Below are 19402 nucleotides of genomic sequence, written 5' to 3'. Positions count from 1 at the left end.
TGGATGGAATAACCACCCTATGCGAGGTAATGTCAAACAACATCAGAAAATTTCTGTCCTCATAAACCTTACATTCTAGTGGAGAAAAAAATAATAGGCAAACAATAAATAAAAAATAAGTGAAATAATGGGTAATTCTAAGGGCTATGAAAAGAAACAAAGTAAGGCAGGGAATAAAGACCTAGGAGGAGGAGGAGAACTGTTCTAGATAGGAAATCAAGGAAAGGGGCTAGTTCTAAGTAAGTAACCTTTGAGCAGAGAGCTGAATAAACTGAGAAAGTGAACATGTTATCTACTCTTGCATAATAAATCACCCCCAAATTTAGTGGCTTATTAATAAAAATAATTCCTCATTAGTTATTCCTCAGTTTCTATAGGTCAGTAATTGGAGAGTGGTTCTGTTGGGTGCTTTAATCTTCAACTTCCTCATGAAGTTGCTGAAACATCTTGGCTGGGCTTGCTGAAGGCTTGATTGGAGCTAGAGGATACACTTCCCAGCTGGCTGACTCACATGGCTGGCGGGAGGGGGTTCCTGTTTACAAGGACCACTGCACTGGTTTTCCTGAGTGTTCTCATGGCAAAGGGACAGGCTTCTACCAGAGTGAGCAGTTTAAGAGAACAAAGTAGAAACTGCCATCTTTTAGAACCTAGCTTCAAAAGCCACATACCATCACTTCTGCCATGTTCTTTTGGTCACATGGACCAGCCTGGCGCCAGTGTAGGAGGGCACCACACAAAGCATGAATACCAGGGGTAATTACTGTCAGAGGATGTCTTGCAAGGTGAATACCGCAGTGAGTCATGCAGAACTTTACAGGAAGATGCCTCCAGGAAGAGAGGAGAGTAACTGTAAAGGTAAGTATAAGGGGTTAGAAGGCAAGTGTAGCTAGAGCCCTGTGATGGGGAAGAGATGAGGTAAATAGGAGCAGATCCTATAGGACCTTGAGCAGCATGGCAAGAAGAGGTTGTATTGAGAGCGTAAAGAGTTTTGAGGAAAAGCAGCATTACTTGATTTATGTTTTAAAAAGATTATTCTGGCTGCTGAGTGGAGAATTGATTTTATGGGACAAGAAAGGAGGAAGGAAGATGACCTAGGTTACCATTACTGTATTGCAGGTACAGGTGGCCTGAGTTGGAGTGGTAGTAGTGCAGTCACAAGTAGTGTTTGGATTAGAGATATGCTGTAAAGACAGAGCCAGCAAGGCTTGATGATGGGTTGGGTGTGGAGTGGGGAGGAAATGGGGAGTCATGGATGCCTTCTCAGTTTTTTGCCTGAGCACAATCTTAGGAATGATAGGGAAGATGCTGGGTAGGGGTGAAGAGTGATGGTGAGTGGAGATCTCTCTACCCACTGTGAACAAGCTGGTCCATTCAACATCCAGGTGTAGCTATCAACATTCTACTGGCCAGAAAATTTTTGATCATGCTTCATTACATGTTTTGATGAATAACTAAGGACTATAGCTATTTCATAGTATGACTAAACTAGATAAACACATAATTTTAAAAAAGGAAATAGTTATGATTGTGAATTCAATAACATAATTAACCATGGGCTAATTTTTTCTGCATCAATAAAAGTTAGGAACTGTAGTTTTCTTTACTTGTAGTCGTTTGACCAACTCAAAAACTTAAAATACCATAGTTTGTGTTAGCCAAAATGTCTTTCACAAATTTTGTATATGTGACTAGTAAGGGCCAATACAAGTTTTAATTTCTGAAGGTGGTTATGATTGAAATACTCACTCAAGATGCTTTATTATGCTCTACTCTATACATCTGTAACATAAAACCTTAAAAATCACTTTGTTTTCATATTTTTATTTCTCTTGGGGGGAAGAGTTCTATTTTGCTCTTAAAAGTATAAAATTAATAAAAATACAAATAATACAGTTAGGTTATTGGGGAAAAATCAAATAACTAAAATCCCCCTTTGCCAGTTGGCATTCACTCTGTGCTCTACCAATCCATAGTCTCCCCAGATGGGAACCTCTGCTAGAAGTTTAATACTCTTCCAGATTGTCTTACACACATTTACACACATACATGTGTGTGTGCAAAAACACATTTGTATATAGAATTCTTTTTTAAAACAAAAATTCATATGCAGCTTGCTCTTTTCACTTACAAATTATCTCTTGGAGACCTTTCTCTGTCATTTAAAAAATATGTAGTACTCTATGGCTTATTTAACTTTGTTGCATATAGTTAGGACTTTTAGAGTTTTTATTGTTACAGTGCTAAACTGGACATGCTTGGGCATCTATTGGACAGATGTGTATTTATGCTAATATGTCATTATTTCTGTGGAACGGACTTCTGAAGTAAATTTCTGAGTAAGAAGAGAGATAACACCATTAATTTTAATGGGTGTGCCATTGATTTTCCCTCCAAGAAGACCCAGTTTATTCTTACACCAAGTGCCCTTTTGTCTGGTTCCAAATTTGCACTTGCTATTAACAATATTTTCTTTTTTTATTTTTACCATTCTGAGGAGCAAAACATTTATATTGTTTTAGTTTTCATTTCCCTCAATATTCTCATTGACCTTGAGTTTTTTCAACTCCTTCAGAAGAAAATATTCAATAAATTGTTTTATGTATTAAGCGAACATCAAATATGTGAATGCAGTTTTATTGATGGAAAGATTCAGGGAGGTAAAAGCTGAAATGGAGGAGGGAGAGTGAAGGCCTACAATGTGGCAGAATGCGGTGGTTTAGAGAGAAAGCAGAAACAGTAGGAGGGCAAAGGCTGAAGCCTAGCATTGTGGACAGAAGTGTCAAGTAAAAGTGAAGTTTGGGAGATGGGTTTGGAAAGAGTTCTAACCCCTGAAGAACTGGAGGCCTAGTCATAGAGGGAATCCTATTCCCCTGTCCTCAGATGCAAGGAAGGAGAAATAGACAGTTGGATAGATTCCCTTCCTTGTCCTCCAGGTGTGCATTGTTCTGGCTTTTAAAGGCGTTTTTATCTGCAAGAGTCCACCATTAGGAAGATTAGAAGTGTCCGGCTGAAGTAGACTCCCGGTTATGGATGGGGATTGACCGAAAATTCTTTCCTTATGACAATGGTCAGATTCATTACACTGAATTCCCACAAGTACATATCTTTCTTTGTTAGCTTTCTAAAATTGTTATGGACACTTGTAAAATTTAAATTGTGAAAGCATGTGGATCATCTGAGATGTCCCAGATCATCTGGGACCAGGTTGTCTCTGATGTAGACTACAAAGAGAGCACATGCTCTGTTGGTCTTCATTGTTTAAAATCAAGCACTAATGTGTGGTTGGCACCTTCTGGGCCACTTTTACTTTCTAGGACTGTAAACACAGCGTCTGTAAAATGTTTGAATAGTTTAATTCATAGCAGTTTTAAAGGATCACTTCATTGTTCAAAGTCTCTCCTTAATTTTGCTTTTTTTTAAAAAAAAGAAAGATTTAAAATGAGCAATTCATACCAGATTAGTTATGTGATTAATGTGTGATTTTTCAAAAAACAAATGGTAATTCCAGTATGTCGAGACTAGTTTTTTTTTTACTTTAAAACTTAGGTTTTGCTGTTTTCTAAATGTAATAGAGGTTGATTTGGAATACACCTTGGGTGTGACTTAAAATAATAATGTTCATTGTAGAAGAAAAGGGAAAAAACTGAGAATTACTTTACCTTAGATTTTATGGGTATTCCTTTCTTTTTTTTTTTCTTTTTAAGATTTTTTTATTTATTCATTTGACAGACAGAGATCACCAAGTAGGCAGAGAGGCAGGCAGAGAGAGAGGAAGAGAAGCAGGCTCCCTGCTGAGCAGAAAGCCTGATTTGGGGCTCGATCCCAGGACCCAGAGATATAACCTGAGCTGAACGCAGAGGCTTTAACCCACTGAACCACCCAGGCACCCTCTGGGTATTCCTTTCTTATGGTTAACTGTAATTCCATTGGAAAATGAACCTTAAAGTTAGCCATAAAGAGACTAGTTCCTTAAACCATAGAAGTAGATGAATATAAGGTGACATTTAGTTATTTTTTTTTAACATTTAAATCTTTTCATCTAGGTAACCAGACAAACTTCTACAAATCCTTCAGAGTCTTAAGAGAAAAGGAATTTATCTTGATTCTTTTTTCTTTTTTTTTTTTTTAAGATTTTATTTATTTGAGAGAGAGATTGTGCCTGTGAACAGAGGGAGGGGCAGAAGGAGAGGGAGAAGCAGGCTCCCCACTGAGGAGGAGACCTGATTGGGGCTTGATCCCAAGACCCTGGAATCATGGCCTGAGCCCATATCAAGAGTCAGATGCTTAACTGACTGAGCCACCCAGGCACCCCAGGGGCATAATAGATTCAGACTCTCTCTCTGCCTGAGCAAATGCCTTTTTTTTAGATATCTGTAGACATTTTGGCTTCCAGGGATGATTTGCAGGTCTCTCCCCATCTCTGGCTGAATATTTGATGCCTTTCTAAACATGGAAGGTTTCAGAGAATAATGAGCTCCTGGGTTTATAAGGGTAAGAGGCAAAAATTACAGAATGAGGTATATCGTTAAGGTATACATATAATTGTTTTTAATGTATTTATTTGTTTATTTCTTTACTTGGTGGTTCTTTGTGTTTCTGATCATTTTAGTTAAAGAAAGATAGTTGTTTGGGATTGGGAGAACGGGTTTATCCAGTGTCTATGGCCTCAGTAAGAGGGTTATGTATATTAACTAGAAACGTTGATAATGGGTCAGTTACATAGAAATTTTTCTTTTTAAGAAAATTATCCTATTTTATATGTATCAATGAACATTTGTATAGGCAGAAATTTTATCTCTCTCCTGAAGTTCCCTTTCAAAAGCAAAATGGCCAAGTACTAAAAGGCAAGGAATTTCTTCCTAAGTATAAAATTTGTTGGTTTATCAGTTGGATGCAACTTATTCTATGACTCTTTCTTAACAATTATGTATATCCGGATTATATATTCTTCCTAAGGAATATTCTCTAAGTATTATGGACTTCAAAATGATCATCTGCTTATGTTCTTTCTTATTTCTCCTCAGAAAGTATCTGTATGTCACATCTTCTTTTAAAGGAGCATTTAAAAATGAAGTTAAGAAGGCAGAAGAAGCTGTCAAAATTGGTATGTAATTACCTGTGACCTAATCATTGCTCAGTCAGCCATTAATTGTGCATTTATTCTGAGACATGTACTGTTCTAGCATGGTAGGAATGACCACAATTAATCAAATCCCTGCTTCTCAAGAACTTCATAACACATTTTTCTGTCTCCGCCTTTGTTTAATTATGGTGTTATTTATTATTATAACATACATTGCTGTATCTCATTATTTACTATTATTCCAAGTACACACTTGGAACTAGATTGGTATATATTGATATAGGAAATTCTGGTTGGCATGATGCTGAGTTAGATCATTTTAGAGACTAGCATGACATGCACTTTAAGAAGGAATGTTCTACACATTCACTCCCCCCCACCCCACCACAAGAGGACAAAGCCATCCTTTCCTGGTGGTCCAGGAGCAAGGAGTAATTTTAATCTATACTTCATGGATTTTAGAGAGTTTTTAGTGAGCCACACATTCAGTCCTAACTCTTTAATTGGTATGTATAAAGTTATGCCCTGTCAACTGTACTAAGAGGAAGCCCATGTGGCTGCCTCCATCTGGCTCATGTGGGACCTATGTAAGGAATGTAGGATTTTCCGAGATTATTTTCTATAAGCCATTCCCACTGGTCACAGCCATAGAGCGTGTACACGCGCGCACGCGTGTGTGTGTGTGTGTGTGTGTTTGTATCTACCTCTCCCTTAAAATTGCCTGAAAGGATTTTCCTGGTGTTGTAATGATCTTGCTTCTGCTTCCAGCCGAAGTCATATTGAAGGAGGCACAAATCACAGTAAACCAGCCTGACAGGACTTCTTTGTCTTCTGCCGAGGTATGACACCTAGCCTTCTTAAATGGCAAAGTGTCATTTGCTTTTCCTGCACACAGTTGTCTCTTATCATTTACTTCCCAAACTTATAAACACAGACAAGCTCAGAAGCTTAAGTTGATTTTCACCCAAGTAAACAGAACAGAGGCGTGCAGGAAAAGGAGAGGCACCTCAGCGGTGAGAGAAGGCTGAGTCTGAGAGCAAAGATAAGCAACGTGGGGTGAATTCAGAAGAGTGGGGAGGAGTACTGCAGCTCATTTCTTTAAAATGAAAAGCAATAAGAGAAAAGGAGAAAATAATGAAAAACTAGCAGAAAAAAACTAGCCTATCAAGTTTCCTTGAAAATATCTTTTCAAATTATTGCTCCCTACAGACCTGAATAAATGGGGAAAGCAAGGAGAAGACTAATAAGCCATCCTTTCTTCTGGTGTTAGGAATTATGTGCTATAATTATGAATATTAATAACAGTACTTTCAGCTTACAGAGCTCTTTTCTTAGGAGTTGCTCCATACAGTTCATAAACATTTTCTATAATCCTTGCACTATGCCCATGAGTAAGATAGGTTATAAAGAACTATTATTATTAATTATAATGCATGGCAACTAAGGAAAAGAATATTGCGCAGAACATGTGTTCTAAGTTTGCCAGCTTTTACCAAAAATGTGGTACAAAGCTTTCTACCATGGTGAATTATGAAGCAACGTTTTATTCGCTTGCATATAATGGAATACAAAGGTGTAAGGAGAAAAAAATGCTTCATTTCACCTTTCCTTCATCCTTTTCTGCAGACTCAGTAGATGAATCCTTTCTGTGATTTGCCCTTAAACTTTCAAGGACAAGGGCTGATACAGAGCTCTCTCATCTCTAAAGATCATGAATTGGGAGTAAAATCAAAGAGTAGCACCTGGTAATACCCCAAAGTTATCTATGGCTTTCCTGAAATTATCTAACATTTTTTTTCCTTTTCAATTATTATTTTAAGGTAAACATGGGCCTATCTTACTGTTACTGATTTTTAAAGAAAGGTTTAAGCTTTTTAAGTTCTGTCTTAAAGAAATCAATTTCCTTGGCTTTGTGTATTTGAGAGACAAGGGAAACAGACTCTTTCTAATGTGTCAGGACCTTGCTTTCTTCTTGCCTTATCCTTACCTCTCACTGCCTCTTTGCTCTGTGTTCTGAATGCATTGACAGGTAGGGTGGGGAAGTCTTTGACCACCTTGCTTTTTTGTTCAGCAAAGAGAGCAAAGCAGAATGACCTTGGCTTCCAACCTCTTAAATTCCTCTAGGCAGTTGAGTGGTTGCATTTGATGCGAAATACTTAACTATTTTACCATTTGCTTTTACTTTAAAGTCAGGGAAAATAGTATTCAGTGAGTGGTTTACTCACTGAATGAGATGGCCATCTTTCACATCAGGTGGATAGAGCACATTAAAAACCTGTTGTTATTTGTGAAATAGTAACAGTGCATTATTTCTTTTCTGCCTGGCTACAGGGAGCATACTATAGAGATAGGGCAGTGAATGAGTGAGTACATCAAGATAAAAAAGAAGATAAAGACAGGTGGGCATTGGTATTGAGGTACTCAGAAAGGCAGAAAGCCTAAGGATGGACTAACCTATTAAGGGACAACTTAGGGAGTAGTATTCGGGGTATCTGGAACTTGATATAAAGGAGACATTTTCTTATGACAAAATTTTTAATAACAAAATTCTTTAATAGCAACTTTGTTTTTCCTGAAGAAGCTTTAGTGATTGCTCATGCAATTTAGCAATTTTTGTTGTTGTTGTTCTCACAGATAAAAGTCAAAGTTATTCAGTGTATTAGTACATCAAATGACTTTGTTAAGCTTTTGTGTAATTTGTGTGAAAGCCAGTGTGGCCTTACAGGGAGCAATGGCTCTTTTCTAAAAGGCAGAGAGAGAACATTGGAATAAGTACAAAAAGAGAACTGTGGGTTAGGATTTGGTGTGTCCTCTTAGCTACTGGAACCGAATCATTTATCAAGTATTTATTGAGTCTCTACCATGGTACAATTGCATTAGGCAATGTGACCTATCACTATTACCCTTGTGAAACATTTGGATAATAGGATAATAAATATCAGCTCAGCTTTCATTAATTTAATAGAATTATGTTCTCTCCTAACCAAATGTACTTCTCCAGGACATATTACAGAAAGCTTTGGATGATGTAGAAGTGAAGCGTAAGATTCTTAAAGAGAAGCAGAGGTAAGATGTAAGATTTTCTGTTCCACCAGAATCCTCTGCACTTTGGTAAAACAAATTCTGATTTCTGAGGAGACAGATTTGCTGGTTAATTTGATAACTTCTCTTTCTCGGCCTATGACATCTTATTATATTAAGATGTTATATTAAGCATAATATGGTCAAAATTCCCCAACCACATAATCAATGAGAGTATTTATAAAATATATATTTGCATGCATACATGTATTTACACAATGTTAAAACTTCTGCATAGAGAGTGAAAAGTCAGCACAGTGTCCAGTTGAGGAAGTGAAATCTGCCCAGAGGATCAGCTGACTACTTTCTCTGTGTCCTTTGCCAGGCATAAGCCTCTAGAGGGTTGGTTTCTTTTCTCTTCTAGTACTGCTTAAAATTTAAAATTGAAAATGTTTCAAATAAATGTATCACATATATAGTTAAAATAAAAATAGCAAGCCTAACTTACAAAACCATGATTTACATTTGTAAAGTTGACTTGGTTTCCAGCTCAGGTGTTAAACCAGTTAAACTCAGAATATACAGTGCTGTCTACGTAAGGTCAGATTTTGAAAACTGGGACCATGTTGAGAAACAGATTTTTAAAGAAGCATTACCAGTTTCCAGAATTACTGTTTGTGAACTATAAAGTGCTCTATAACCATAACTTTCCTCAGAACTGAAATTTGAAATGTTAACTCTATGCATTTATCAAAATAAATATTAAATAAATCTCATAGAAATCTTCATTAAAAAACAAAGTCCTCTTTACTTTTTAAAAGTTTTTATTTAAATTCCAGTTAGTTAACATACAGTATTATATCCATTTCAGGTGTATAATATAGTGATTCAGCACTTCGATACAACACCCAGGTTCTCATCAGAACAAGCACCCTCATTGTTTTTGTGGCTGAGTAGTATTCCATTGTATGTGTATAAACACACACACACACACACACACACACCATCTTCTTTGTCCATTCATCAGTTGATGGATGCTTGGGCTGTTTCCATAGCAAAGGCCTCTTTAAAGTTTCCAGAAAGAAAAATCTGGTTGATGAATTGTTTGTAGTTAGTTACATTGATATGCATGAAAGGTGACTGATCTACATTTTATTTATAATAATGCCAGTTAGTTGGTATGAACTTATTTTTAGAACAAAATGCTTTTTAACTTATTGATTGATTTCTTAAATTACTTACTGATTTTGAGAGAGAAACACACACACATAAACACGCAGAGCAAGTGTGAGGGGGAGAGAGAGAGAATCTCAAGCAGACTCCCCACTGACCCACAGAGCCCAGTGCAGGGCTTGATCTCACGACCCTGAGATTCTGGCCTGAGCTGAAACCAAGAGTTGGATGCTTATCCCAACTGTTCTACCCAGGCAACCCCAAAAATGCGTTTTTAAAAGAAAATTCAAGGCAATCAGTATTATTTACTTTTGTAGAGTGATTACATAATATCCTATAACACCCTGTTTTGGGGTCCTTTACATAGTCAGTATTCTTTTTTATTGAAGAGTAAGGATTTAATATGGAGCATACATTTTTGGGAAAAAGTGTGATTTGTATACATTTGACCCCATAAGTGACTCTTAATCTCACAAAACAAACTGAGGGTTGCCGGGGGGAGGGGGTTTGGGAGAAGGGGGTGGGATTATGGACATTGGGGAGGGTATGTGATTTGGTGAGTGCTGTGAAGTGTGTAAACCTGGTGATTCACAGACCTGTACCCCTGGGGATAAAAATATATGTTTATAAAAATAAAAAAATTAAAAAAAAAAAAAAATAGATACTATATTAATCCAAGTCAGTAATTTCCTTACAAAGTCTAATGTATTCTGTATATCCTATCTACATAGAACTACTAGGACTTTTTCTTAGCCCATTAATGATAGATGTATTTAACCAATCCAGTAAGTATATTAGGTCAGTCATAATGGCATGTTATCATAAATTTGAAAAGAAAAGGCTGTTTTTGTGGAATGAGAAGAGCTACAAGATGAGTGGAGGGGAAGGATTATACTGGGTACCATTCTTGATAGGAAAAGGAAAATAGCATTGGTGAGGCACCTACTCTGTTCCAGGTTTATACTTAACATTCTCTTTTCCAGTCCTCATGACATCCCAAATGGCAGGGTGTGCATTTTTCCAATTTTTCAGATCAGACAGAGAGTTAAAGTGACTCATTCTTAGTCACATGGTTATTACAGAGATGAGCTTATGTTTGAACCCAGCTCCGTCTTTCTGATTCTTATATCCAGGCGCTTTTCATGGCTCCAAGCAGACTCCTATTACTACGGTTGTTTCTAACATATTCTGCTGTGTCTTGATTTCTGTTTTTACACTTTTATAGAAAAGTCATATACAACACAAGATAGCAGGACAGAGTCAGAAAAACAAGAGCTCATGTCTGTTGCCCTTGTAAACTTGCCTTATTAACTTTGATTTACCTTTGATTTTGGAGAAAGAGAGAAAGCCACAGAATATCTTTTGCACATTCCAATCCATATAGGATATTGAGAGGCCTGAGGACATGCTGAAAGTTAGAAATCACATCCAGTGTTAAAAATACCTAAATTTAAAAGAGTCAAATCAACATTTTTCAAAAATTCAGCAGCATATATACATATAAGACTGTGTAACATTTCAAGAATCTTTTGGAATTTTCTAGTTCTTATAATTTGAGGTTGGCAAACCTGTTTCTTAATCAAGTACTGCTGGTGTTTGACGGGTATGACCATCATGTTTATACAAAGTACTAGGCTCTACAGAGATGCTGAGGGTACCAAATAGGTTTTACAAAACTCCTGGGTATTTTATATATAGTTCTATTGATTTTCACTGTCACAGTTTAATTATGGGCAGCCTGTAAATTGTATATTTTTATTTACTAAAAACTTTTTTTTTTTTTTACTTTTCTAAATATAATGCCAGAGAATTAAAAAAAGCAAGGACACTCTGCTTGTTCTTTGGAGTGAACATAGAAAATCGAAGCCAAGCTGGGATGTTCATTTACAGTAATAGCCGCCTGATCAAAATGCATGAGAAAGTGGGTCCACAGTTGAAACTGAAGTCCTTGTAAGTATGTTTTTGTTCTCAGAGGCATAGACAGGATGAGGGAGGCTGCAGTAAGATTCTGTCTGTGGAGTTAGATGAGTGATTAATCATAATAGGAGCAGGTGTCATGTCCTCTGTTCACCCTTCCCATCAATATGCAGGCACTAATCTGCCTAATTTATAATATCAGCAGAGCTTCATGCCTGTCCTAGGGCAAAATCATACTTCGGGACATTTTTTCAATACATTTCCTGAGCAACCTGATGTTTTACCATTCCTTGCACCATCTACTCAGGTTAGGTTCTTAATATTTCACCAATTTAAAAATGATACAAGCATAATAAAGAAAATTTAGGAAAGAAAAATCCGTAGTCTTGTAAAGCAACCCTGTTAACATTTTGTGCAACCCTTACATGTGTGAGTTCTTGCCAGTTACCTTTGTGAGCGTGTATTATTAACACTCTCCAGCCTACTTGGCTTCCGGAGTAACACGTTCTGGTGCTTTCCTGATGGGCTGAAACTCCAGGAGCTGTTTTCATGAATTATGTAGAGAGTGAAACAGGAAAATTGTGACCTGTAAAATGGTGCAGGGCTCAAACACAATAATTGTGACTAGTAGAATGGCTCAGGGGAACATTTTTCATCTTCTGTCTCACTCTCGAGGAATTCATTTGCTCATTCAGCAAGCTCTCATCTTGCGGGGTCATGCACCAGGCACGGCACCAAGTTCTGCAGACAAGACGGTGAATGCCTGCTGCCCTCTGCTAAGAAACTTACAGTCCAGGGAAAGGGACAAGTATATGAATACGTATATTTTTATATTCTATGGCATCAGCAAGAATGATCTTTTAAAAAAAATTACTCTCTTGCTTAAAACCCCACTGCATGTCAGATAGAATTGGTTACCACGGTTTTCCTGTGATCTGGCCTCTGCCTGGCTCAGGGACAGCCCCTGCCCTGCCCACACTTTCAAGCCGTCTCCTAACACCATAGCTTCCTATCTCTCATATATCCTAAGCTTGCTCCTGCCTTACTGCATGGTGCCTGCCCTCCCCCTGCCTTGAACCTTCTGTCCTCAGGTCTCCCTACTTCTCATCCTGGCATGTTAGTTAAGCACCAACTCTAAAATCCCCTCTGTAGGAGGGGATTCCCAGACTGTCTAATTAACATTAGCCCCTCTCACCAGCCCCTCTACCTTACCACCTTCACATGTTACAGGACCTGCTTGGTTTATCACCATCTGAAATGATCTGGTCACCCATACTGCCAATTATTCTTCAATAGAAGAGAAACTTTATAAGGAGGGACCTTGTTTTTCTTGCTTAATATTACATTCCTGGTTCCTGGAATAGGGCCAGGTGCTATGGATGGATGGATGGATGGATTCTAGAGGATGAATATGTGCTAGAGGCTTACTTAATATATGCAGAAAGAGCATTGGGAGGGGTAATCAGCTGAACTGCAGGAAGTTGAGTCAGGTTTCCTGGAAGAAATGATGCCCAGACATAGACTTAGAGAATGAATAGTGAAGGGAGGGCAGGGTGGAAGAGGAAAGTATTGGAAAACATCATAGGCGGCTCCACATCGGGAAGACTTGGTCTGTGTGTTTTGCCAAGGGAAGTTGGGAGAGCTAGACAACTGGATGTTCTTTCCTAAAACATGGAAAATAACCAGAATATTCTGTCACTAAGTGGAAATATCCCAGTTACATACTTCATAAGCTGCTGAAAATCTGAAAAAAAGATTGAATTTATCCATCAGACTCAGGCATATACCTGTTGCTTTCTGGAATAATCTAGCCCTTACGTTCCTTTAGCAGAATTCACTAAGCACCCCACAGACCTCTGAAATGATGAAGAAAAATCCAATCTGACAGATGAAATGAGGATGGAGAAAGTGACTCTCTGGCCAGATCACTAAGAGGGTCATGTCAGTTTATTTCAGCAAAGCCTTGTTAGTGGTATCTAATGCTAAAAGGCTTCCTTTTCCCACTGATTCCCATGGAAGGTTTCAGTTTGGGAAAGGAGTCATATTAATTAAGTAACAGTGTTCATTAAAAGATTTTTTTATTATGAGACCACACATACTGAGGATTACCATAGATTTATATAACAAAAGACAGTTTTAACTTGTTAAACTTTGCCGTGGTCCAGACCAAGTGAATCAAGTTATTTGTTAAAAAAAAAAAAATAACAAAACAAAACAAAAAAAACTGATTTCAAAAGACCGTGGTATATTTGCTTTTCCTTTTTCCTTAGCTAAATTTCATAGAATTTACTTCTGTATTTATTTATTCTTCCAGACTTGGTGCAGGTGTGGTTGGAATTGTTAATATACCCTTGGAGATCATGGAGCCATCCCATAATAAGCAGGAATTTCTCAATGTCCGAGAGTATAATCATCTTCTAAGAGTCATGGGACAGTACTTAGTCCAGTACTGTAAGGACACTGGGATCAGTGAGTATTCAGTAGTAAATAGTAAGAGATACTTAATTGGGAGTCATCTTGTGTGATTTTTTTAAGCTGGAATGATTGCACTGATTTAGGCAACTGGTAGCCCAAAGCCCTGAAAGAGAGTTCCTTTTATTTATAAAAATAATAATATTGGGGTGCCTGGGTGGCTCAGTTGGTTGAGGTCTGCTGTTGGCTCAGGTCATGATTCTAGGGTCCTGGGGTTGAGTCCCACATTGGTCTCCCTTCTCAGTGGGGAGTCTGTTTGTCCCTCTCCCTCTGCCCCTCTTGTGCTCTCTCAAATAAATAAATAAAATCTTTAAAAGATGATAATAAGTAAGAGAGATGAGAGGGGAGTGAGTCTCAGAATCTTTCCCAGAATATTATGTGAAAAATATAGCAGCAGATTAAAAACTATAAGAGGAGGGCAGTCAGCAGAAAGCTGATCATAGAGGAAGGAAGCAGAAGTCTACTTGAAGAAGGCCTAGGGGGCCACTCTAAGACTCTGCTGTGTGGGAAGCAGCACTTATGTCCACACAGACTGAGAAGCTCCCGTAGCATTGTTGTGTCATGCCATAGCAGAATCATTGTTGACCTTGGATAATTGTGGATATGTGATAAACCTTGTTTTATAAGACTAACAAGTCTAGGATATGTTAATGAAAATTTTGATTAAAAATCACAGAAACAAATATATTTGGAAACTTAAAAAAAATCTGATTTATTTATTTCTGAGAGAGTGTGCAAGCCTGTGAGCAGGGGGGAGTTGCAGAGGGAGAGGGAGAAGCAGGCTTCCAGCTGACAGGGAGCCTGATGCGGGATTCGATCCTAGGACTCTGGGGTCATGATCTGAGCTGAAAGTAGATACTCAACTGACTGCGCCACTCAGGCACACCCCCCTTTCTAAATTTTTATTTATTTACTTATGAGAGAGAGTGTGAATGCGTGAGCAGTGGGGTGGAGCAGAGGGAGAGGGAGAAGCAGACTCCCAGCTGAGCAGGGTGCCCATATATTCAGAAACTTAAGATAAACTTTAGTTATCTGGAAAATTTGGCTTATTCAGACCACTTCACTCTCCAGAGATACCTGAACAATGAGATGGTGTGCTGTGCATTAATGAAATAAACTTCCTTTAAGTTATGCAGACATAGGGCTTCATTTATGGAAAGAAATAGGCTACTGTGTTCAATGATTTGCATGAAGTATGTATAATGCATGCATATCAAAAATTATGTCTCTACCCTTGAGGCAACTTAAAAATCTTACTGCTCTACTTGAAGTCGTGATTTTAGAATATTTTCTTTTCTTTTGTACTCACTTAGCTCAGTGCTGAAATTTTCTTACAGTAGCGAAACAGGAAAGTGTACAGGAACTCAGGGGAGAAGAAGGGGAGTGGGAATGAAGGTGCGGGCACAGATTTCCTGCCAAAGCTGGGTTTTCTTGTCCTGGTCTAAAACGTACTTAGAGTGAGCAACAACAGCATCACCTGAGAGCTTGTTAGAAATGCAGCATATCAGACCTGCTGGCCTACACTCAGCATGTCAGCAACATCTCTAGTAATCTGTAGGCACAACTGAGTTTGAGAAGCACTGCTCTGAAGAGTATATCCATGTAATATTTGCTTAGCGTAGACATACTTTTTCCACATGTATTTTTTTCTCATAGACATGTCTGAAGTTATACTAAATGTAGGAGTGAGTACCTTATTTGGCAGGTCATGCTTAAAGCTGTAGAAAGCAGAGGATTATCAGAAGAAGATCTAAATCAAGGATTTACTTTCTGGTCTTGAAATGCTAGCATGACATAGTACAAAAAGAAAAAACATTAAGCCTTTCAAAGTTGTGTGCCTTCTCCATTCTCATGTTTTCTCTGTAATCTCTTCCTTGTCTTGCTCATCCTTGCAATAAGGAATAACCTCAGAAAGAGGCATGAAACTTAAAGGTGATAGGATCCATCTCCATCTGGCCCAACTTCCCCAGAACAGTGTTAGTGAGTTCTGTTCTGGGGAGAGCTCTCTTGAAGCCCCTGTTCCTGGTGGGTTTGCTTCTCCTAACAACTGAACTTTCCACCCTTGTCTGCTTCCTCCCCTCTGTGTAACTCCCCAGCCCTATCTCAACCTAATTTTTTTCAGAAACTTCTCAGTGGATGTTCTGGGATTCAAAAGTAAGTTAGGTTTGGCCTTTTGTCCAGAACTGTCATTTTCTAGTAAATCGCCAAAATGACCAACACAAAGAGAAAGAGGAGAAGTACCCGCTGTGTTCTCTAGGCCTTGTAGAAAACATGGTGGTGTTCCTTTGGCCACATACATTCAAATCTATAAGAAATATGATATTGGGGACCTCAGGGGAATGGGCACTGTTCAAAGAAGAATGCTCCACAAATGTTACCATGGCAACACTGAAAGAGTCTATAAGGTTACTCAGCATGCTGTTGGCATGGTTGTAAACAAGTTAAAGGCAAGATTCTTGCCAAGAGAATTAATGTGTGCGTTGAGCATATTGAACACTCAAGGAGCCGAAATAGCTTCCTGAAGCCTGTAAAGGAAAATGATCAGGAAAAGAAGGAAGCCAAAGAAAAAGGTACTTGGGGTCAATGGAAACACCAGTATGCTCCAGCCAGAGAAGCACACTTTGTGAGAACTGATGGAAAGGAGCCTGAACTGCTAGAACCCATTCCCTATGAATTGTGGCTTGATAAATGTAAAGAAAATTAAAAAAACCTCAAGATTATAAAAATGTTTCTTTTTTTTTAAAAGATTTTTTTTATTTATTTGATGAAAGCACAGTGAGAGAGGGAACACAAGCAGGGAGAGAGGGAGAGGGAGAAGCAGGCTTCTGCTGAGCAGGGAGCCCAAGGCTGAACTCGATCCCAGGACCCTAGATTGTGCCGTGAGCTGAAGCAGATACTTAACGACTGAGCCACTGAGGTGCCCCAAAAGTGTTTCTCTTAATTGAGTAGAAATATGGTATCCTTTCCCCCAAAAAAAATATTTAAAGCAAAAAAAAAAAACAAAACCTGTTAGGTTTGTATTTTAATTATTAATGCCATATTGTTTTCCTAATTTCATAATTGCCTAGGAATTGATTCCTGGCTGGGGGTACTTTTACAAAAGGTATTCCTCAAGAAGGACATCAGTGAGTGGAGAAATGAGAGCGAGCATGTGTGTGTGTTTACATGACAGCCTCATCTCACAACTTCTTATTGAACTGAATCAAGTAATCAAGGTCAGAATTGGTAGTCTCAGGAACTGTGCTGAGGAGATGGGCTTTCAAGTTCTTTGTGTATTAATTCCCAGAGGAATAACCAAAGTTATCTAATGCTTCCTAATACTCTAAAAGCCAGTATTATAGGGCACATAGTTTTAATGAAAAGTATTTGGGTAGATTTTTACTTTATAAATAAAAAATGTAGTCTCTGTATTTGCTATAAATTTGGTCTGTTTTTATGGAAAATTGAGGCCTTGTAAAAATCAAATCCACAGAAAGGGAAATGGAGAGGTAATGACTTTGTGTCATTTATCAAATCTGCATTTATGTTTGGCACAGTTGATGCTAAGAACCTCAAAAATATTTCTCTTTAGTCTGACCTCACCTCACTGTCTGCTACATATTTCCTGAAGCTTTATGCATCCTTACAGTGAAATAGAAGTATTGATCATCAGCTTTTTGGAGTAGGGAGAGAAGGAGAAGGAAAAGATAGAAAACCATCAAATGAAATTTGGATTTGAAAGGAAGCAATTACACAGAAATTTATCACTAAAACTTTTCTAAAATGGATCAGAATATAGCTGATGTGCTAAAGGAAACCTGGGACATAATAAACAATACCTCTCCTAGCAGAACTCAAACAAGAGGGCTTCAGAGGGGCAAGGAAGCTAAAAATCGTATAAGCCGGTCACCCCCCTGATGCTTTAATCTCCTCTACCTCATCCACTCCTGCCCCAGGCAAGTGGACCACCATTTTAAGCCTGGGTGAGGGTTTCTTGTGAGAGAAAAATTGCTACTTCCTGAGGCATCCCATGAATCTCTACACAATTGTATTAAAAAATTACATTTTCATAGCAGAGTCACATCTGTTCCTCAGATGTTGTTACATTCATTTACCTGTGATAGGCACAGAGTGTTAGAGGACTAACAGATCAGACCAGTCCAACCTCTCTGGGAGTCTGCAGTCTAGCAAGGCTAACACGATTTGACAATTAGAAGTAGGATTTGTGCCCAACAGAGAAGAAGCCAGTGCTCTGGAGCCAGAGAGGCCTCCATGAGGAAGTGATGTTTCCTGAAGGATGAGGGGGCCTTAGCCAGATCAACAAAATTTTTCCCTCTTGGGGCCATGAAGGATAGGCCTAAATAAAGCCTTTCCAAATGACAGGTATTTGAGGACAACCTTTCTCATTTCAGTTTTATTTTATTCTAACATTTCCAAGTTCTGTTGCTATTTTTCATTTGATGAGGGTTAAATATATTCACCATTATAATGTTATATTTTATGAAGTGTGCTGGTCATGTAAAAACAAAAATTTCAGAGGAAACCCAGCCTCAAATAAAATGGGATCATCTCTTTCTTCTTAAGTTGTTGTATTCTACTATTGAAGCCTGATGTATTAACTCTCAGCAAGCACATTATTGGCTTTCAGTGTCTTTATTGCCAATTAAAATTCTTAATAAAATTCTTAGTATGTATTCTTGTTAAGCCATACATCTCATGTTTTTTTTCTTTTCCAGTATTTTTGGACCCTAGATTAGAATCCTACATTTAGTCCTATTAAATGCTATCACCTTATTAGGCCCATACTTTCAGGAATCTCTTGTTGACTTCTAACTGATATGCCATTTTTCCAGATAAATTTGGCCAGTATTTTCTCTATTATTTCTTATAAATCCTGCTGCAAAGGATAGAAAAATCAAGCACATGGCCCTCTACTGTTGACATCCACTGAGATAGAATATACTGGATATTTATTAGACTGGATAAATATATTAATCAATTATAGATGTTCCTAGTTAGGCTGTCATTTCGCTTACATCAGTGTCTCAGTTTGTGTATAATTTTGAGAATGAGAGATAGTATTTGTTAGATGGAATAGTTTTAAAAAAATAGATAATGCTTTACATCTTAGGTTGGGCTGCTATAACAAAATACTATAATCTGGTGGCTAAAAAACAGCATGAATATATTTCTCACAGTTCTGGAGGCTGGAAGTCCAAGATCAGGGTCCCAGTATGGTTGGATTCTGGTGAGAGCTGTCTTCTCATTTGCAGACAGCTGCCTTCTTATATTCTCACCTGGTAAAAAGAGAGCTTGTTCATTCTCTGGGCTCTTGTAAGGGCACTAATCCCATCATGAGGGTTCCACTCACATGACCTAATTACCTCCCAACGACCCCACAGCCAAATACCATCACCCTGGGGATTAAATTTCAACATATGAATTTAGTAGGGTTGCAAACACTCAATCCATAACACTAATAGCTATAATTAGCTACTCAACAACAAATATTGTTTCTCTTATGATATGTTTCCATCTATAAGATCTCAGAAAGGCACTACAAGAAGAATGAAATGGGACATCTCTGCTAGGGATACATGTTGAGTGAGGAGATCTATATAAATATTAAAAGGGACTACGAGTCAAGTTTATTTGGAGATGTAAGTCAAAGAGTTAGAGAGAAGAAGGGAGTTGAGGGAACTTGGAAGGAGAGATGAACCATGAGAGACTATGGACTCTGAAAAACAGTCTGAGGGG

At 38.1% G+C, this 19402-nt stretch overlaps 1 protein-coding gene and 1 pseudogene across 1 annotated transcript in view; both read left to right on the top strand.

Annotated features, from left to right (window-relative positions):
• MORC1 (MORC family CW-type zinc finger 1) overlaps positions 1-19402 on the top strand; it is a 183062-nt gene that overhangs the window by 67462 nt on the left and 96198 nt on the right. The window contains exons 10-14 of the mRNA XM_004769143.1: positions 5025-5104; positions 5852-5922; positions 8085-8149; positions 11084-11227; positions 13509-13663. Coding sequence (XP_004769200.1) covers positions 5025-5104; positions 5852-5922; positions 8085-8149; positions 11084-11227; positions 13509-13663 — 515 coding nt within the window. The remainder of the gene's footprint in view (positions 1-5024; positions 5105-5851; positions 5923-8084; positions 8150-11083; positions 11228-13508; positions 13664-19402) is intronic.
• Positions 15876-16376, top strand: LOC106007470 (annotated as a pseudogene).

Source organism: Mustela putorius, unplaced genomic scaffold (genome assembly GCF_011764305.1).
Source record: "Mustela putorius furo isolate JIRA1106 unplaced genomic scaffold, ASM1176430v1.1 tig00003834_pilon_pilon_pilon, whole genome shotgun sequence".
NCBI classification, from domain to species: Eukaryota; Metazoa; Chordata; class Mammalia; order Carnivora; family Mustelidae; genus Mustela; species Mustela putorius.
The sequence above is the reverse complement of the archived record's forward strand: the minus strand, read 5'-3'. Positions and strand labels throughout refer to the sequence as shown.